The sequence below is a fragment of the Bidens hawaiensis genome, unplaced genomic scaffold (genome assembly GCF_021521415.1).
Source record: "Bidens hawaiensis isolate Kalapana, Puna unplaced genomic scaffold, B.hawaiensis_p1.1 tig00000783_1, whole genome shotgun sequence".
Lineage (NCBI taxonomy): Eukaryota > Viridiplantae > Streptophyta > Magnoliopsida > Asterales > Asteraceae > Bidens > Bidens hawaiensis.
The window spans coordinates 119,273-142,173 of record NW_027491046.1 but is presented as its reverse complement, the minus strand read 5'-3'; the positions used below and the strand labels follow the sequence as shown (position 1 = coordinate 142,173).

The following is a 22,901-nucleotide window of genomic DNA, read 5'->3' as shown; positions in this document are numbered from 1 at the left end:
ATATTTGTTGTTATGATGCTTGCTGTTATATATTTGTTATGATAATGTTGTTATATTTTTGTTGGCAACACAAAGTTGGTATGCTGTTTGCATTATACTAATGTTGGCATGATTTTGTTGTTATAAATTATGAGTAGATAGAAGTAGCGAAAAAGGGGGGCCGATCAGTTTTGGAGAAAATATGCGCGTTTTAATGTTGGAAATCCCAATTTTACCCTTTAATGTCTAAAAATAAGGAAGTTATTTACATTAATGTCATCCCTTCCGTCATAACTGTAGATCATCACTAATTAATGGACTAGACAATTTCCTTCCTACTCACGTTAACCAAATTTTGCACAGACCGTCCCCACCAATTTATTTTTATCTGAAGACTCATGATCATACAAATTCTATTGGTTGTAAGTTGGTTTATAGGATTAAAGGGCACTCTACTATATAAATTAAATTCTGGCTAATCACTATTAGGTTGGTCTTTTAGGTTGTTGTTTCTCCAGCTTGGGGTATTCGGCAAGTTGACGTTCACAGCGTGTTTTTTTAATGGTGATTTATTTGCAAAACCTTGACTTTGTTGGCTCAACTTGCCCACATTAATGTATGCTTGCTGTGAAGGCCTTTAGGCAGCGTTTGGTATACATGAATGATAGGAGGAATGAAATGATTTATCACATGAAAATGAAAAAAAGTGGTATTTGATTGCTTAATGGAATGAAATCATCCATTACACATGGAAAATCCCATTTCATCAAAATCATTCATTCTCACCCCCTTCTTTTTTTCATTCCATCCATCCCTCACTTTACATTCTCAACACCACCACCACCACCTGACAACAACCACCACTACCATCGCCGCCACCACCACCTTACCATCAGTGCTACCACCGCCACTGCTGCCGCCTGACCATAACCGCCACCACCACTATTGTTTCCTGACCACAACCACCGTCGTCGCTACCCTACCATCGCCATCACTACCAATGCTACCACCATCACAACCACTTCCTGACCTCCATCACCACTGTGACACCCGGCTAAATATTAGCCTAAACCGAGACTAATATAATCTCGATTAGCGATAAAATTTCATCGTTATGAGAAAAATCTTCTTTATTAGTGATCTAGACGTTTCAAAGTCAACAAAAAGTGTAAAAATCGCCACTTAACGAGCCTGACGTGGAATAACCTCGGGTAACGAGTCAAAAAGTAAATAAATTCTTAAAGGGGCTAAATGATCTCGAAAAATTAAAATACATATTAAAGTAGTCGAGACAATGTATAAAATTAATATTAGAAAGCCTGAATCGCAAAAATTGCAAAATAAGTAACTGAGTGTCGGTGGACGACCCGGTAAGGACCCAACGTCAACAATTTCCAAAAATTAGTTTCTTAGGCTTGTATTAGCAAGATCCAATTTCGTTTAAAGTCTGACCAAAATTATTAGAAACGGGATTCGTTTGATTAGCTAAAGTTCGTAAGACGTTAAAACGGAAACTTAAAATTATTGTTTAAATACCCATTAACCAACCCAACCCAACCCAACCCAACCCAACCCAAAACCATCCCACCCATTGTTTTCTCAAAACCAATGGCCAACCCACCACACATGTCACATGTAATGATTGCCATAATCATTACCATAACACTTGGAAGACTTCATTTGTTGACAACACACCCAACCAATCATTACATGCTCTAGAAACATGGTGTGTTGTAACATTCTCATCCATACACCTTTCACCCCAATGATTACTCCTAATCATGATGTTGATATGTTGGCTTAATCTCCATCACCCACTTGTCCACACTATCCTTTTCTTTGTCTTCATAAAACCCATGACTCACACACACTTTTTACACACAAAAATTCAAATCCACTAAATTATAAACACACACTCTCATCTTATCTTTAGATCTTCAAGAACACAAGTAAGTTTTGTTTATGAGTTGATTTCTTGGGTTAACTATGTTAAATTAGGTGTTCTTGAGTTAAGGTTGAGCTTGAAAGTTTGATATTATGGATGTGGTATGTGTGTATGTATGAACCGTAGGTATGTATGTATGTGTTAGTGGAAGGATTAAACCCACTTACACATGCATACATTCATCTTAAAGATCATACATTGATTGCTAAGTTTGATTAAAAGTATTGTTGGATCTCTTGATTGTTTGCTATAAACTTGAATAAACTTGATATTAGGATTTGATATTAGAATAGATTTTGGATGGATTGTTGAATCAAAAAGTGATATTGGATAACCTAATTGAAAGTAAGATATGTTGTATGTTAGAATTAATAGTTGGAACTTGAAGATTAACAAAGATTGTTAAAGTTACTAAATAAAGAAACTTTAATTTAAAAAAAGTTGAATCTTTGATTTTGATGTGGATACTTGTGATGAATATAATCAATATGTGATTAATAACAACTTTGAACTAAGACATGGTGCATGATTAGAAGCATGGATTAGTTAACATCTTGGTTAAAATGGACAACAACTTACTAAAAATAGAAACTTTGTTGCTTAACTAATTGAAAGATCAAAACTTGAATAGAGCATTAGGGTGCATGAAACTATATCAAACAAGTTGGATGATATAAACTTAGATCCATACTTAATCAAATTTTAATGATTGAATTAGATAGAATTATCAAAAAAAAAAGTTATTATAATAGGAAACGTTGTTAGTTAAACACTTAGGAAATTCATAATTTGATTGGTTAATGAACTACTTAAACTTATAAGTAAATGAAATGATGATTTGAACCTGGACATTTAGGTATTAATATGATATTTGTTCATATAAAAATAACAAAACTTGATTAGTAACATTATTAATAAACTTAGAATATGAACTAAAAACTTGAAAATTGGGTTAAACGTGTCTTGCGAAATGATTTGATCAAAACTGAAATTTATGGTGAATTATGTGTCCTTATATGTGTGATTAGTCCATTAGATGATTAGTATAGACTTGTTCAATTTAATTGACTTGTCGGTAACGTTAATGATCGAAAAATCGGCTTTTTGAAAGAAACCGACACGACTATTAGGGACTTTTTAGAACACCCCCTAAAGTGGTAAAATACTCATGTATAACATAAGTTAACACATGAGAAAATTACAAGATAATAAAACTTAGTCCTAAACGGTTCGTGTCGCGAAAACCGACACGAAAACGTTAAAAAGTTGTTATTGTAAGAAAATATTAACAAAAATGAAAATAATAAATTTTCACAAGTTAACTTATAAAACTTGATCAATATACATGAAAAAATTAACTCATATGTATTATAAGTTACATTTTAAGCTAAAAACCTAAACGATTCATTTTAAGCATAAAACCGACAAAACCGACGAAACCGACAAGAATTGTGAAAAATAAAAGATTAATATTTTCTTAAAACTTTCCAGCAACTAAAACTTAAAATATTATTATATATTTTAAGCGTTTATTTATTTGACATAGTTATTTAAATAATAGCTAACGGAAAGCCGAACTATGTGTACTCGCTTATTTGCTTATGTGAACACTAAGCTAGGATTAATAAACTAAAAAGGGCTTTATATAAAAACTAAAACCAAGTTTTTATTAACAAAACGTGTACTAATATAGGATACGCAAATTTTGGAACGAAAGCTACAAGCCGCGAGTTTCTCTATCGAACCCCCTCGATTTTTAACTGGAAATGTTTTCAAAACGATATTTAATTTGTGTTTTGGGGAAAAACATATTCTTTATTACATATTGTTTTCGTTGTTGTTTTATAAAGGCATTTTATTTTACAAATTGGTGTATAATGCGGGATGAGTCTAGTTGGCTAAATAACAGTTAACCCTAGAAAGAGGCACAAAAATATTAGTAGATCTATTGGGGTGACGCTCCCCACTTCCAATCGCGTTGGGTTAAAAGTGAGAATATTTTGAGTATTGTATGTATCGGGTTATCAACTATGATAGTCATACGTAATGTTGTATTCTTAGCTAGTTTACAACAGCTCAATTTGTTTAAGAAATGAAATGCCTATTGTTTTGTGATGTAATGACGTAGATCATTACACACGGATTTGTGATGTAATGGCGATAGACCATTATACACGGAATATTTTGGATATAATTCGGGGTGTAGTGACGATTACACACGAATTGATATCAGATTTGATTATTATATGGATTATGTTTTCAATTCGTATATATAAATGGACTATTTTGGTATAAAGGGAAACTCATCAACACATCGCGTTGACTGTTATTTTAATATGCTTTTCAGGTAATTAAGTGAAGTATGGAAGCTTCTCGAAAAGAGCTCGGAGAAAATAGTGGCGTGTGTTTGAATGAAAAATGTTGGCTTTATGTTGAACTTGTAATTTGAATAACAATCGTGTAATATGACACATGTAATAACTCTGATGATTAAATAAAGTTCAACCTTCGTTTGAAATGTATACCTAAATGTGATTGGCTGAAACGGAGCCTGTCACTACCCGAAAGACTTGGTCAAAGTCTTCCACTGTTTAAATTAAGATTTTCGTGGTGTGACAACCACCACCATTTTTATCGCTAGAGCTACCACCACCACAGTCGCCATTTCAGTTTTTTTTTATGAAAAAAATATATTTTGAGATAGGAATGTTTTTATTATTTCTATTTCATTCCTACAATTTTTTTGGATACCAAACAACATAAAGTAATTATTCATTTCATTCAAATATGTTAATCGAACAAGACAAATAAATAATGGTCCATTTCATTCCCTTTTTCATTTCATTCCTTCTTCCATTTCATTCGCCCTTCATTCCAGTACTTCCAACCAAACGTACCCTTATGGTCTTAAACTTCGAAAGTTTGGCTTTCTAAGTTATCTACCATTCTCATTGTGCTTGCATACTTTCAGTGGCGGATGCATAGCATAACTAGGGGTAGCGAGCCTTGCTATCCCGCAACTTTTCGTTAATAGTGTAAAATTTTCGTTACTCCCTGAAAAAAAATATTACGTTACCCCTATTTGTTTAAAGCCCAACCAATTTAAAAGTTCAAATCAAATAAAGCCCAAGCAAAATTGATAGCTCAAAACAAATAAAAACCATTAACTTTTTTTCTTCTTTTATTTGAACGAGAGACATTAATCGGAAACATGCTCATACAGAAATATGCTCAACATAATCATTATTATTTAAATGTTTAAATCAAATAAAGGCTAAACGAAGTTTAAAGCCCAAAACAAAAAAAATACCATTAACCATTTTTTCTTTTGTTTGAGCGAGAAACATCAAACGCAAACACGCTTAAAAAATTATCATTTTGAGGTTGAAGATTTTAATACGATTTTGGATATGCAAATTCAAGAACTTGGAAATAGATTCACTAAGATCTCAACTGGTTTGTTAGAAAATATGTCCGGTTTAATTTATGAGATTCGTTTTCCAAGTTTGATATATATAAGATAGTGGTCTTTTCGGAGATGTATCCGAATGATTTTAGTAATGAGAAGAGGGTGTATTTTAGGTGATCTGGGTGATCTGTGACACCCTCAAATTTCGACTAACGAAGTCTAACCACGAGGCGTGTGACATATCAGGATCTAGCTCATTTGTTATACCAAACATCCCATTCAAATATTTAAAACATTATTTAAGTCTCATTCAAACATGAGAAAAACCAAACCAAACCAAAGAGTTTAAAGTTTTGCGGAAGCGTAAAGTAAATGCTTTAAAATAATAAACAATGTGCTCAAACATGCGCAACCCATCAAATGAATACAACGTGAAATTAAAGTTCATGCGACAACTGTGACTCCTAACATATGCAATGCAACCCGCTCCTTAGCACATCTAGCAACCTGGGCAAGTATAAATACTCAAGAGTCAACACGAGGTTGGTGAGTTCAAAAGTTGTAGTAAAAAGTAGTATAAATAGTATATGTAGTATACGTAGCATAAGTAGGATATGTGTAAGTAGATTTAGTATCTTTCAAATATACCAGGGTAGCTAACCCATTTACAAGCTACTAGACGTTTGAACCGAAGCTGACTGTATGTATGCCTTCTTACCAGGTCTATCACCAACACTGGCGTATAAAAGTTAGGTAAATATAACACCCGTTTTACGACATCACAGCCGTGCTAGCGCGACTAGCCCGGGTGGGGTTTGTCAAACCCAGTAGTACTACTCCATATAACCCCGCGATCCCATCCTATCGGTTCAAGGTAACGTAAGGACTTTAAGTGATATTAGGGCATTTAATATAAACTTGTGATATATAAGAAATTACATAAATCCAAAATAGGTTGTTGAGTTTTCCTCCAGAAAACTAGTATGTAAGTGCGTCCGTGTTTTCAATCCAGAAAACATGTATAGGCAAATGTTTTGTGTTTTCAATCCAGAAAACAAGTATACGAAAAAGTTTGGTGTTTTCAATCCAGAAAACAAGTAAGGATAATGTTTGGTGTTTTCTTTTTAGAAAACAAGTATACGAAAATAGTTTTGTGTTTTCTCTCCAGAAAACAAATAGGAAAAAAAACATGAATTCACCTGGCGTCGCGTGTAATATACTTTTCTCAAAACCAAAAGGATGCACTTGACTCGCTAACCGTTACCTAGTACAAGTGTTTAAGTTATGAGAACGTGTTCAACAACACATGACTCTTAAACCCAAGTATGGGCTCACACACAAACACAAACTTGACACGATGACTCTTTGGTGATAATAAGTAATGTCAACTGTAGCAAAAAGTCTTAACATGTATTCACACATCATATCATGGCAAAATAAGCCAAATATTCATCATACAACTCAACTTATGATCATTTAGTTCACGAGACAGATTATGGCATGTACAAACAGATTTTATTCAATAAGTAAAACTTAAGGATAAATTGTACAAAATTTACCACAGTAGCATATAAGAAGTAGGTTTCTCAAGCAATTTTTAGTATATTTTCTCATGCATAGAAAACTCACAATAATTCAATCATTGCAGATAGGTACAAACAGTTCAGCAGATTGCGCAACAAAAAGTTGTTTCATGGTTCTCTCAACTCATTTATCCAAATTGTGCAAGGCCAATTGGGTTGTCTTTTAGAATCATAATTCTAAGTTCCAGAAGTGGAACCAACTCATTTGGCTTTGTTAATCTCAAGTAATGATGTCGGGAATACAGACCAGAATTTGAATCCCCGCATCAGCTTTGACACATGTTTTTGTAAAATCATAAAAACTATTCAAACCTTGTCCAAATATTACAAAATTTACCTTTCTGGAAACTAGACTCAGAATACTATATCCTAGAATCAATAATCGATCAAGAATCATCGTTTAACATCAAGTTACAAACCAAACAATAAACAAGAACGAATCTGCCAGCTAACTGTTGTCATCAAAACTCAAACCCTAACATGTTTATGTCATCTCTAGGGTTCTAATTCATCAATTAACATCATAATCATCGATATTACAGAGATTTAACATCTAGGGTTTCACAATAACTTATTAAAAACATAAAACTAAACGAAATTTAAAGATCAATCTTACTGTTATGCATGTAGAATTGATGGATGATCAAGAAACACCGTCAATTGCATTTAGTTGGCTTGATTAAAGATGATGAAGGTTGGGTTGGGGTTTCACGATCGTAATCAGCTGGTTAGGAGGAATTAGGGTTTAGGTTATTTTATTTAATATAAATATAATCTAAATTACAAGAATGGTCCTTGTTGAATCAAGTTTTGACTTAAACGAACTTTTTAACAACGAACCGGGTTATAACGAAACGTTATGACTAAAACGTTAGTCCAAGTTTATAAAAGTTAACTCTCGTTGTTATGTTGTAAATAATACTTCATAAAAACTTAAAACGTAGAAGTTACGCGTCATTGATCGAAATTTCACACAACAAGCTACGAACTAAGCACATAATCATTTAACGTGTAATTTCATATAGATAATATTATAAACACATACTTGATATATTACTTTTACATGACAACTGAAAGCAGGTTAAGCGAGCATAATATACTAAATCATGTAACACAAAAACTCATCTTGCACATAATAATTATATCCGAGTTATTTAAACATATCTGATTTAACATTAATCACCAACGCATACCGACAGACTCATGTGGATGAATCGGGTAAATGTTATGCATGACGTGTAAGATAACGAAGCTTGGGTTAACGGTGTTGACGTAAAAGTGCGGAGTGTCACATGATCGTACGATCTTTTATCACATTTTAAAGGAAGATGATAAATTTGCAAGATTGAATGGAATGTGTGACCGTGTTCATGTAATGGTGAAAACCGGAAAGCACACAACTTTCCTTTGGTTTATCGAATATTGAATCTAGTGTTGGTTTTACCGATTGCAACCACAACTGTTGAAATATGTTTTTCTAAAATTAAGCTTATCAATGCGGGTTTGTACAAATGAATGATGGGATTTGAACAATGCTTTAATTTGTGCAGTCAAAATAAAAACGCTTGATAAAATAAAATAAAAAGAGGGTGTAATGGCTAAATTTCAAGCTTTTAAAAACCGAAGAGGAGAAATTTACACCAATGTGTTTAATTATATTTATTATCGTGTTTTTACTTTTGTTTCATTTACATTTTATGAGTCACGGTAAAAAAAAATTGAACGTTATCCTTGAAATTTATGTCTAGATCTGCCATTGCATACTATGACAATATTCTTATTACTGCGAGCTCTTCTACTTTATCTGTGAGGTTATTTGACAGTGACATTCTAGAAACCCATTTAAGCATGGTTGTTTGTTGGATCTTCTACAGAGCTGGCTATGGCTTATCTTAGTGTAAACCTCTATCTACTCAAGCTTCACTGGAGTAACAACTTTCTATGTACTCAGGGGTTCACAAATGGATGACCTTTTGCTTTATCGAAGAACAGTTGGAGCATTACAATATTTGGTTTGACCAGCCTTGAGATTGCTTATGACGCTACAAATAAAAAGCCATTTAGTGACACACAAAAGTCTCAAAAGTAACCGAATAAGTATCACTAAAGAACCTTGTTGGAATGAGTGGCACACACAAAAAGTGTCACTAGAAGCGCTACCACTAAAGCCTTTTAGTGACACTTTTTTGGTTTGCCACTACAAACTTTTGGTCTTTTAGTGACACTTTTTTTCTGTATGCCATTAAAAAAATGGTCATTTAGTGGCACTTTTTTGTCCGCCCTTTAGTGGCACTTTTCCCATATGCCACTAAATAGATATGGTCATTTAGTGGCACTCTTTTTTATCCGCCACTACAAACCCTTTGACTTTTAGTGTCACTTTTTTCATCTACCACTAAAAACTTTTGATTTTTGTGAAACTTTTTTGTGCTGCCACTACAAACTTTTAGACTTTTAGTGGCACTTTTTTGTCTACCACTACAAACTTTTGGGCTAGCAACACTATTTTTGGACTATCACTAATTTTTTTTTTTAATATAGATATCATACTATTACCACAATTAAAAGTTTGATCACATTCCAAACACATACCAAATATCTAAACTCTCAAATCAAGACAAAAAATCAAACATATAAAAAGGAAAGTAGCAAGTATTTGAATAAAAACTAAAAACCTCACCATGATCGTTAACCTTTTTCACCATCATCAATCTTCATGCGAGTTGCCTAACAAGAAGAATAAAAATTTTCAATTTGTATACAAACGGACACTAACCAATAATAACATATTGAAATCAATCATATCAACACTAGCCTTGTTTAGATATGCAAACTAGTTGAGCCGCTTGTGAGCTACTCGAGATTGGCTCTTGAAAATGCCCGATTGAGCCGTGCCTAATTTAGCTTAAGCTTCACTTGTAGAGCTCGAGTCGGCTCGTGATCCAAATGAACTTAGCATTTTTATTATTTATATTATATATATATATATATAATATCATCAATAAATAATATTTTGATAACAAACACACCTCATTTATACACTTGCAAGTTACTTCCACCAACTCATCTCCTGTGAAAAGCACAAAATAGAGTAGGATATACCTGCATGATTTCACTAGCAATTAAAAAACATCATTGCATATAGAGTAGTAAACAATCGGCACAAATAAAAAAGTTCAAATGTTTAAGAACTAATAATACCTTCACTGTTAAAACTCCAACTGTTGCAAGTAGCCCAATTTCTACAGCACCAAGTAGTTCTTCGGCTTTCAGAACCACATCATCTTTGCTTATGTCGCATCCCTGTCAAACTTTGTTTCAATGACCAAATTTATACACATTGGCATACTGCAAAGCTATTTAAGATATTCTTGGAAAGAAACAAACTTATTACCACATGACATATATCAACTCCATTGTTAGTTTTAACCAAAACACGTACTCGTTTTGGTTCACTTTCTATCAGTTCAGTATCCTCCACTTGCACAACTGCATCAGCTCCATCAGGTATAGGCCACGAAAGAGCACAAGAACACATTATATAACAACACGTGGTAACATACAAAAGACAATTATCTATTATTTTAGACAAAATATCAAACATATACAAAGACTAGTAACACATATTTGACTAAAAACTGAAAACTTCACCATGCTCAATAATTTCTTCACCGTCTTCAAGCTTCATGCGAGGTAAAAATAAATACTTTTCAATATGGACACTAACTTGTGTAGCCGACTTAACTATTAACCTAAAACCAATAATAACCTATTGAATCAACCATATCAACACTAGCCTTGTTTAGGGATGCAAACGAGCTAAGCCACTTGCCAGCTACTCTGATCGGCTTGTGAAAAAGCTCGATCTAGCCGAGCGTAAACGAGCCTGAGCCAAAAAGTAAGCTTGTCTTATAAACGAGCCCGAGCCTGAGTTTTGCTTGTTGAGCGTAAGCCCGCTCACGAGCATAGCACAGAACTTGATTAACTAATCTCACATTAAATATAAAGTAACCTTAACTTAATTAACTAATCTCGATAAATAGCAACCAGGAATCAGTTAATAGGTTTAATTAAACAAATCTAATACTTCCGAACTAAAATCGAAAAATAACAGACCGAGAAAGCTTACTCGAATATAAAGAAAAGAGACGTGTTATTTCATTGGTAGAAATTCTTAAACTCAAATTAGGTCATAATATCACTTAATTGACAATTTCTATCCACCAATTAAACTTGATTTAAGTGAACTTACAGCTAAGAATAACAAATATCACTAACATCAGGTTGAAGATTTGTAAATCAAAAGTCGATTTCAGTTAACAATAAAAAATCATTGCATCAGGTGAATAATTCTTAAATTCACTAATTCAATTATAAAAAAACAATAACTAAACACAACTTAATTATCTAATGTCGATACACAACAATCAGAAATTAGTTAATTAGGTAATATTAAACAACTCCTATACTTACGAACTGAAATCAAACAAAATCACAGATAACAAAACTGAACTTAATTAACTAATCTCAATACATAGCAATCAAATATCAGTTTATTAGGTTAATTAAACAAATCCTACACTTTGGAACTGAAATCAAACACAAAATATATCAAAAACGATAAGTAAAGTGAACTTAATAAAGTAATCTCAACATATAACAAGCATGTATCAGTTAATTAGGTCAAATTAAACAAATCAAAAACTTACTCGAATTGAAGGAAACGAGACGAGCTGTAGAGGTCCGACGACGAGAACGAACATCAAAGTACCACTTGAATTTTGAAGTTATCATTGAGCGAAAGCCTAACCTTCGGTTGAATTTTGTTGTAGCAGTGGAGGAGGTAATCAAACTTGGTGGCGGTGTAATTGAACCATAGGGTTTTCGTGGTGGTTGATGGCGGTTTCAGCTTTTGGTACATTTGTGTGGATCGGTGGCTGAGATGATGTGCGTGAGTGGAAGTTGTTAGTTTGTTTGGTTAAAATATTAAAATATTGGGGAGAGAGTGACTTATATGGCGACTCGCCGAGGAATAGTTATGAATAAAAAGATAATTAGATGGTTTAACCGAAACGGAATCGCAACCCGACCCGAGTCTACTCAATCTGATTTCGAACCGACCAAATCACTAGTTTGTATACCCGAACATAACATATTCAAATTGATTTATACTGAGTTTGAATATTTTCCACCAAAACCGGTTTATGACCCGAACTAGTTTCTCCTCAAACCGATTTTGACCAAAGTTAATCGAACCGATTCGGTTTGCAACCCGAACCGGTTCGAACACATGACCCGATTTCCACCTCTATTATGTACCATTAAATTTATTTTTTATAATATGTTGTACTTAGTTGGGTTTTAAACCAAGCTAAACCTTAGATGAACATATTTAGAGGGTAAATAGCGAGGTACACAAAGTACCATTAAAAACCTAAATTGGTGGCACAAAACCTAAATATTATTAAAAAGGTGTGACACTAGATTTTTAGTGGCATACACAAAGTTACATTAAAAACCTAAACCTTAATTGGTGGTACAAAACCTAAATGCAATTAAAAAGGCGTGACACTAGATTTTTAGTGGCATACACAAAGTGACATTAAAAATAAATTAGTGACACAAAAACTAAATGTCATTAAAAAGGTGTGACACTAGATTTTTAGTGACATACACGAAGTTTGACTAACATCATAAATTAGTGCCACTAAAACTAAGTGACACAAAAAATGTGTGCTAAGTAAATATGATATACACGAAGTGCCATTGAAAACCTAAATTAGTGGCATAAAAACTAAGGGCCATTAAAAACGTGTGACAATATTTTATTAGTGGCATACACAAAGTGCTACTAAAATCATAAATTAGTGCCACTGAAACTTAGTGCCACAAGAAATGTGTGCTAAGCAATATGGAATACACAAAGTGTCATTAAAAAACTAAATTAGTGGCATAAAAATTAGATTCTATTAAAAACGTGTGACACTAGGTTTTTAGTGGCATACACAAAGTGCCACTAAAATCATATATTAGTGCCACTGAAACTAAGTGCCGCTAAAGTATGTGTTAAGCAAATGTGGCATACATAAAGTGTCATTAAAAACCTAAATTAGTGGCATAAAAGCTAAATGACATTACAAATGTGTGCCGCTAAATGGATTTTTTTTTATAGTGTGATGTCAACAAATTTCGTTATAAACCCACTGATCAACACATGTTAGAAGTCAAGGGGATTTTGGAGGTATCTTTAGGGAACTTTTATTCATGGATTCACTGTCTCTTGTTCCTCTACAACCATCCATGCATATGCTGAGGTTGTTTGGGCCGGTTTCCCTGATGATTGTCGTTCGATTATCGGTAGTTGTGTCGTCCTTAGTTCCAACCTTATGAGTTAGAGTTTCAAAATGTACCACATTATTGCCCACTCTAGTACTGAGGCTGAGGCTGTATATCATGCTCTTCTCATGTTGCTGAGATCAGATGGATTATATGCCATTGTCTCATTGATGCATGAGCTACAAATATCTTTCGAGTTGACTTGCTCTATGGTGTGACAACATTTGTCCTATGTATTTGATGGCTAATCTCATCTTTCATCAGCGCACCAAATAATCTACATTTGATTTGAAATATGATTTTGGCTTGGTCTCTTAGGGTAAGCGTAGTGGGCGACGGATTGGGGCGACAACACCGCCCCCGTGGGCGATTTGGGCGGTGGCGAGAACTTTTTATCACCTGTGATGTATGTGTGTTGTGTGTGTATTGTATGTATGTATATATATTTATATTATTATATATGTTTGTGTGTGGTATATATATATTAGCCTACAACACCATTACACCCCAAAAACAAATTCCTACCCTTTGCTGACTGGGCGCCACGTGTCGCAATTCGCCTAATTTGTAACCCCTCCACTACACATAGCCTTATGGTTCGGCTATGCGTAGTGGAGGGGCTACAAATGAGGGCGAATTGCGAAACGTGGCGCCAAGTCAGCAAAGAGTGAGAATTTATTTTTAGGGTGTAATGGTGTAGGGGCTCCAAGTTGGGCCCACAATATCTTTTTTTTATTATTTTTTATAATTAAACTAAACAATTAAAACTTATTTTATTTAAATAATTAAATAAAAATGCATTAAAATTAAAAAGAAATACAAAAAAAACATAACTAAAAAAAATACATAAATAAAAATATAAAAAAACATAACTAAAGTAAAAAAAACATAACTAAAAAACATACTAATATCCGTAATATTCGCGCATTTTTTCACGTCGTCGTTGAAACAATAATGCGGCTTCCTCGTAAAACCCATCCTGTAACATTCGTCATTTTCGGTTCTTTTTGTATTTGTATCAAAACCCGACCCGATTTGTAAACCGAATATTTCGATAATATAAAATAATGGGTTTTTATGTTTCATAATCATCTCACACTTTTCGGATTTCGAAAACACCTTTTAATGGTCTTTAAAACACTTTAAAACGCCTAAAACGACTCGAAAACGACCCGAAACGATTCGCGAACCAAACTGGACCAGCCCCCCCAGAAGGCGCCGTGCGGACCAAGGGGAGAAGCCGGTCGCGCGTGGCCTAGTCCCACCAGCTCACTTATTTTCGGAATTTGGTTGTTTGTTTGTATTGTTTGATTTGTTCAACCCTTTTAAACACATGAAACTCTTGATATAAAACAAGGAAAACAAATTTGACTACTACCCTATATATACAAGCTTATCCTCTTCATTTCTCTTTGCTCGTTTCATCTTCTTTCTCTTTCAAACTAAGAACACCATTCTCAAACCTTCAAGGTTCATAATAATCAAGCAACAACCTTATTTAATTTTTGTTTTGTTACTTACTAATTCATATCTTGTGGTACAACATATATATAATATGCACCTCTTGTTTCCTTCAGCTTTTATCTTTTCCGGTCATGGTCGGTTGAGGTGATATGCTATAAGGCAAGGCTTCATGGAGGACTCATTGTAGTTCTTGATTATACAATTTTCCTTTAATGCTTTACTAGTCTTGTTTATATTGTAAGTAGTTTAGTTTCTAATTCATATTTAAAGAGTTTCATGGTATTGGGTATGAAGTCACTCGCCTCGGTTTTATCCCGAGTTGAGACCCGAATCAAGATCGAACTCTTTTTTACTAGTTTTGTTTTAAATAGTTTTGTTTACTAGTTTTTGTTTAAAATAGTTAAATAAACATGTTTATGTAAGATTTGAATATTATAACTTCTAAAAATCATTTTTATAGTTCTATGGTATTTGGGTATGTGGCAATCATCCTTGGTATCATTCCGAGTCAAGGACCGAACCAAAACCGAACTAAACCGAGTTCACTTGCTTAAGACACACAAGTGTGTTTTTGGCCACCAAAACTCATCTTTTCTTTAAGAATGTATTTTAAACTAATTTTAAGTTATTTTATTAACATACTTGGTGTGTCGGAATCCAACTTGATCTTATAACAAGTTTGGACCGGTGAAACCAAATACTCGCTTAACGGACGTTAAGGTTCTTCACAATAAAACTATATACTTGGTTAAGTCTTTTTGATTTTATTGAGTTATCTCAAAACATTTTGGAAAGTTGACTTTGAGTTTAGTTAATTATCTAGACCCAAATTGACAAATCCGAACACTCGATTATAACCTTGCTTTGGTATTTTTATAACCAAGGGTCTTGCAATAGTGCATTATAACCCACATAAGTTACTTAACATAGGTTAAGTAATATTTATGAATGAAATACCAAGACCCGATTTCGAGTAAACTTACTTTTTAGAACATGTCTTTAATTTCCCAAATATTTACAATTTTAAACCATAAACTTCATTTATTTACTTTACTTGTCATATTTTACTTTAAACTCTTCCAAGACTACCTACTAACTTAAGACCCGTTTAATCTAGGTCTTGATCGTTAACCCGATCTCCGATTATTCACGAATCAATCTTTCAAGTTACTTAGTTAACGTGAGTACATTTCATCCCCCGTTTTCACTTTTATATTTTGGGGGTAACATGCATACTTATTCAAAACAAGAATGATTTATTATACACATTTCTCAAACCACAAACATTAGGGTGTATGATACTTAGAATACTTGCTCTTTTGTGTGTTATATGTCTCATATGCTTTACGTGCATGAGTGTTTATTTTTAAGTTGTTGTTGGGCCTCATTAAGTATGATCATACGCTCCCCTAACTACTTAGCCTTGTGCTAGTGAATAGGGCCTCATTATCCAAGTATGTCAGTTGTTACCGATTAGAAATGATCCTCATTTACATATGTTTTATATACCACGATTGATGCTTTTATTTATAGTCTCATATACGTTTGTGGATTTCGCTCATATTATATATACTCAAACTATGAAATTGCTCACCAACATACGTGCTGACAAATATTATTTTATGCATTGTTACAGGTTTAATTATTACTTGAGTTGGAGTTCGAAGACGTCATTCTATTTTGATACGGCTAGGTTATTTGAAGAATGAACAATATCTATTTATTATATTTTGGTGTTTATTTGTATGAACAATGTGTGTTACTTTGATGATTGAATGAAATTAATGAGTTGATTAAATATTGTTACTTTAATAGTGTCATGTGTTCTTGGGCAATCCGTTGTACCCCGGCATGTTCTGCCGCCTTTGGTCGGGGTGTGACACCTCCGCTCTGAGGGATTCGTAGTCTTCTTTCTTTTGACGTAATTCCAACGTCTGGTTAAGCTTTTCTTGTTGTTTGTTGGATGCTCGAAGGTCCTTTCCTATTTCCGTGGCATTTTTTTCCAAACGACCGACCAACTCGTTTATTTCATTGGGCGCCGTATTGAATCGTGTTGACGACGAGCCTTCCCCCTTATTTTTTCTCGATCTCCCGCGTGATCGAGGCAATTCCTCTACTTCTTCGTCGTCGGCTATATTAACATCGTCGGCTAAATAAATCGTGTCGTCCAGGAAGAAGCTACGAGCATCGGAGGGTGTACTTGGTGTGCTCGGATTTGTCGAAGACGATGTCTTCGACTTTTTTGAAAGCCGAGATGAACCGGCTCGTCGGGCGACGGGAACGGTTTGTGCCCCGCTCCATTTCGCGCAATCGCGTAGTTTTTTTCCAACAATTCAAATACTTGAACGGTTTCCCGGGCAGCTCAAAAGTTTGGCCTTGAGCTCGAAAGTCGCTCAAGGCTTGAGCTATAATGTCACTGTCGTTATGCCCGTTACGCCAGCCGGCCCCTTGCAACCGGTTAATTATCCCGGCAAATTTTTGACAATCGGCGTTAAGCCCCTTCCAGTGGGCTTGAACCGCTTCTCTTCCCCAGTAGTCTTCGGGTTTATCGGTTATCGCGAGCCAAGCTTCAAATACTTTCTTCCAATATCCCGGTGGCTTGAAAGTTAGCTACAAATTAAAATTATTTGTCACAATTATATACATTTTAATAAACACTAAATACATTTTTAATAAATACTTAATATTAAAAAACTTACCGACGTTGGGATCCTCTGAAATGACGATCCAAGCCCTTGCGAGGGCCACCTCCTCCTCGCTCCAATGCTTGTATGAATCACGTTGCGCCATCGGCTCCCCCGGTTGTTTCTTTTTGTGTTTACGGGTCGACTTTTTGCTTGAACCGGAAGCCCGTGTCGTTTGCGTCTTCGGCACCATCACCGGCTCCGACTCCGGTGGTGTAGACCCGAACGCCGACATTGAGTTTTGGGGGCTGAGATAGTTGGCGTACATGTTTAGGTTTGGGTCGAAAAATTGAAACGGATAGCTCGGTTGGTTCAACGGGTTCCATTGTAAGTTCGGATGGTTCGGTTGTGAACCATACGTTTGACCGAAAGTAGAGAATTGGTAGTTCGGTTGGTTCGGGTTGTTTCTAGGATTCATTTTGCTAATTTTTTGTAAGAATTTGGGTATGAATTGTGTATAAAATGGAGAAGAAGGGTGTATGTTTATATATATATATATATTGTTTTAATTAATTGATTTTTTTATATATTTGACTGTTGCAACGGTCATATTAATATAATAATATTATTTTCTTCACATCTCGGCGAAATTAACACCCTGCCCCCGCCCCTTTTCGCCCACTTATCGCGCGGGTGGGGGTGGGGGGTGTTCGCGCCCAAAATTCGTCCAAATCGGCGCCCACTACACATGGCCTTAGCTTGTGGACATTCTCACCAAATGATTGTCATCCACACAACCTGCCAGTCTTTGATCCAAGTTGCATAATCTACAGCTTGGAAGATGGGGGGGGTTGGGGGGGGGGGGGGGGAGGGTTAAAGATAATTTTAGACTATACTCTTTAGTCCATTGCCTCATGATCTCCTCCAAAATGTCCTTTAAGATCAACAATACCTCCTTTATCATACCGACATATTAACGCGTATCGGTAATTTCACAAGTAGCTAGTAAGGTGTTCTTAAATCAACTGAGCTCAAGTAGACGGTTATTCACTTTTTTTTAAAACGTTTTCGATTCACGGTTGAGGTCATGAGTCATGACTAACCTCATTTAGTACATAATGTTAGTAGTTAAAATAATATCCAAATAGATTTTGATGCGTGTATTTGAAAAACATTGGTGTTGATTTGGCTATACACTTGTCCGATTCATTATATGCTTGCTTGTTCAAATTGGGTTGAGTTGTGAATTGACATAAAAAAAGAGATGAGAGAGAAAGGGGGGGGGGGGGGGGGTTGGTTAATTTGTAAACACATAATTGTAATAAAACAAATGAAGTTGGCCGTGTATATTTCAATTAAATATTCTTCAAACGACAACCAAACTTTACAAGAAATATTTAGAATCATCAAGAGTCAAGACACACATACAGTTTAGGGTTTTGTAAACACATAATCTACAATCACTCAAACATACAAACAAACAAACAAACAAGCAGGCAGGCAAAGAAATTAATAAGATGAAGCAGATTTCATTCCACTCCTCCGGTCCCGTAGCACTCGGGTTTTCAATTAATTCCATGTCTCCGAAGCTGCATGCATAGATACCAAAAAAGACCATTGTACGTGGTTAAGATTTCATCTTTCGATGGATTAATATTAAGGAAGATCGAATGATTAACATCATATATATTTGAATATTATATATACTAGTGGAAGAAAATGATAAAACTGAATGTGTACCTAGTCGGGAGATTCTCCAATCTTGATCACCGTTAACCGCCCAAAAGAAATATCCTCCTATATCAAGCGCATCTGCATACTGTATTTTTCTTTCTATTGATTTAACATCATCGTAACTAATCCAAGAGGTTCCCGCAACAGAATAGTAAGATACGGTCGGCTCGTCAAACACCACCATCGCATTCTTTTGGGCATTCAACTCTTGCACTTCCGAGTAAGCCATCGCTCCCTCATCCCCCGGTCCCAAGCCTACAGCCGGGGCTCCAATACCATATACCGCTGGATCCTGTAATTCCCACGTTCGACCATATAATGGCAACCCCATCACCAGCTTTTCCTGTTGTAACCCAGCGTCCATCCATGATTGTAGCCCGTCCCTTGTGCTAATATCGCCATTTGGATCATATAACGCGGCTAGGGTCCCCGTTGGCGTCACATCCCAGGATCCGTGATAATCATAACACATTGCATTTATCCAATCCAAGTTCCTATTTATGGATTCCACCGGATACGAATGAACAACGTCATAAGGAATCACCTGCTTATAATATGTGGCGGCTGAAAGAAGAAGCCGTGGCTTACAAGTCAACTCGGCTTCTTCGTTGACCGCCGCACGCCACTCATCAAGCAAGAGGCCAAAGTTTTCCATGTCCGGTTGCGTTTGGGGAAGTTCCCAATCAAAGTCAAGGCCGTCAAAGTTGAACTCCCGCGCCACTTGTATGGTGGAACGAATGAAACGGTCCCTTGAGTCTTGGGCCGAGGCCATGCGGGGAAAGATGGCTGATGCATCCTGTGAGGCACCTCCAATGGAAAGCAACGTCTTGACAGGTGGATTCTTTCGGTGAAGGGCGGTGGTGAAGTCTGTGAGCAACGCTGGGTTGTCGACTGTTAACTCGAATGCGGCTTCATTTGGTGACAGAAAAGCATAGTAAACATGAGTGAAAAAAGAGGTTTCAATATTGGCTGGTGGCAATTCATTTGCAGACCATGAAGGCCAATAACCGCCTCTGTTTGGGCCGGCCATGGTGATCACAACAAAAAAGGCTTGGAGCTTTCAGGATCGTAGGGAGGGAGTGACTATTTCAGTTCATTTAAAACAAAAATAATATAACTTTTTGTTGAATATATTTACAAGTTGGAAATTTTTTACTCAATAAGAATTAGGCCGATCGATCAACTATGTTTTAAAGAGTCAAAACTGTAATAATAATAATAATAATATGCCACACCCACACTAGGGCAAAACTATAAGCTACTTAGGGGGACGGGGCACCGCGTGAAGGAGATCCATCACGCGTGATGGCACCACTCAACACCGCCGCCGGTGGGCTATCACGCGTGTGATGGAAATGTTGCGTGATGGCCATCACGCAAGTGATGGAGGGTGATTGTGGGGCTTTCGAAGAAAAAATGACTGTTGCGAGATGGAAGTAGCCGTTGGGAAGTGTGTGTGTGTGTGGGGTCACCGGAAAAAAAAACAGGGAAGAAGGAGTGTAAGAACAGGGAAGAAGGGTGCTACTGCTGCGTTTTGTTAGTATTATTATTATTATTATTATTATTATTATTATTATATTTTAAATACAATTTATACATTTAACCCCTTAACTTTCACATATCTTTTAAACAGAATTTAGAATAATTTACGAATTAAACCTTGAACTTTTGAATGCTATAAAAATTATATAAAAGTCGGTTAAGTTGGCGGAAACGTGACGAGGCCTATATCAACCATTTTTTTGTCGGTTTTTATTTATGTATTTATCTTTGTAACATTTAATCTTGCAAAAAAAAAACAAAAAAATTCCATCACACACCACCACACCACACCACCACCCCTAGTAAAAAAACCATCACATGTGATGGATTTGGGGTTGGTGATGTGACACAATTTGATTGGGTGGGGTGTGTGATGAGGGATGCCACCACATCCACCACCCCTCCCCCCTTATAAAATAACAAGTGTGTGTTTTTTATAGTTGTAATTGTCATATTAAATATTTTAGGTCAGGAGTAGGAGTTATAAAGAATGCATGAAACCAATCCAAGGGAATGTACTGACCAAGTCGTCAATGTTTAATTATTAGTTTCGGGAACGTCATCGACTTTTATACGCGACTGCAAAACACAAAAGCCTTTGTTCTAGTGGTACCAAAGTGTTGGGTAAAGTTAAAATACAAAGGAAAACAAAAATGAGAAGGGTGAGAAGGAATCCAGTCTATTGATCTTAGATTTGAATGGTTAAGATTAATTTAATAAATAAAAATTGATGAAAAGGGCATTAAGGTAATGACTCACATTTGCTGACTTTCTTCCTCCACATGCAAGGCACATGCCAATTCCCCATCATTTTAAAATGTCCATAACTTTTTCATACGAAATTATTTTAAAAAAAAAATTCACTATAATAATAAACGTTTTTTTTATCTTTAATATGAGTATCATATTTTATATATAAAAAAATAAAAATTAATGGGTTTTTTAATTGTGTTTTTTTGTTGTTCATTTTGTAATATGTTGTTTCCATTGTGTTTTACATTTCAAGTCATTGTATTATATATATTCACCATTGTGTGTTACGTTTTAGGCCATTGTGTTATATGTATTCGTCATTGAGTCTTACGTTTTAGGTCATTGTTTTATACGTATTCACCATTGTGTTTTACGTTTCAAGTTATTGTATAACATGTATTAATAGCGAAAAAAGGACACAATGGTGTGCGAAAAGACACAATGGCGAAAAAAGACACAATGATAAGCGAAAAGACACAATGGTGTGCGAAAAGACACAATGAAAGAAAAAAGACACAATGACGAAAAAAGACACGATGATAAGCGAGACACAATGGTGTGCGAAAAGACACAATGAAAAAAAAGACACAATGATGAAAAAGACACAATGATAAGCGAAAAGACACAATGGTGTGCGAAAAGACACAATGAATAAAAAAGACACAATTATAAGCGAAAAGACACAATGGTGTGCGAAAAGACACAATGACGAAAAAAGACACAATGATAAGCGAAAAGATACAATGGTGTGTGAAAAGACACAATGACGAAAAAAGACACAATGATAAGCGAAAAGACACAATGGTGTGCGAAAAGACACAATGACGAAAAAAAGACACAATGATAAGCGAAAAGATACAATGGTGTGTGAAAAGACACAATGACGAAAAAAGACACAATGATAAGCGAAAAGACACAATGAAGTGCGAAAAGACACAATGACGAAAAAAGACACAATGATAACCGAAAAGACATGACGAAAAAAGACACAATGATAAGCGAAAAAGACACAATGGTGTGCGAAAAGACACAATGACGTGATTTTTGTTTTAAATTTTATATAACAAAAATCATACTCATATTAAAGATAAAAAAATGCTTGTTATTATAATGATTTAAAAAAAAATATCATACGAAAAAGTTATAAACGTTCTAAAATGATGGGGGTATTAACATGTGCATTGCATGTGAGGAGAGAAAATGTGTACATTTATCTTTATACCATTTTTTTATGGTCCTCATTTGACACATATTAATTATTTATGTCTTCTCACACTTTTTATTTTCATTATACTTTGTAGAATAATTTGACCCCAAAAATGTTTGGATGTGGATAATGGTTTCTTAGTCAAATACAATATATTAGACATAAAAATAAAATTGATCACAAGGTAGGACGGAGTGAAGAATTCATCTATTCTTGGATTAAATATATATATAGCTCAAAAAATTAATATATTTAACTGTTCAACACTTGTAATTAAAGTAACATATTTATTAAATGACAAGATGCTACATTAAAAACTTGAGAC

At 35.0% G+C, this 22,901-nt stretch overlaps 1 protein-coding gene across 1 annotated transcript in view; it reads right to left on the bottom strand.

The window, feature by feature from the left end:
• Positions 1–18,759: 18,759 nt before the first annotated feature.
• The window catches only part of LOC143539311 (class V chitinase CHIT5a-like), a 63,767-nt gene continuing 59,625 nt past the window's right edge, over positions 18,760–22,901 (bottom strand). The window contains exons 2-3 of the mRNA XM_077032657.1: positions 19,081–20,124; positions 18,760–18,929 (exon numbers count right to left, since the gene is read on the bottom strand). Of these exons, the coding sequence (XP_076888772.1) occupies positions 18,910–18,929; positions 19,081–20,124 (1,064 nt within the window). The 3' untranslated portion in view covers positions 18,760–18,909. The remainder of the gene's footprint in view (positions 18,930–19,080; positions 20,125–22,901) is intronic.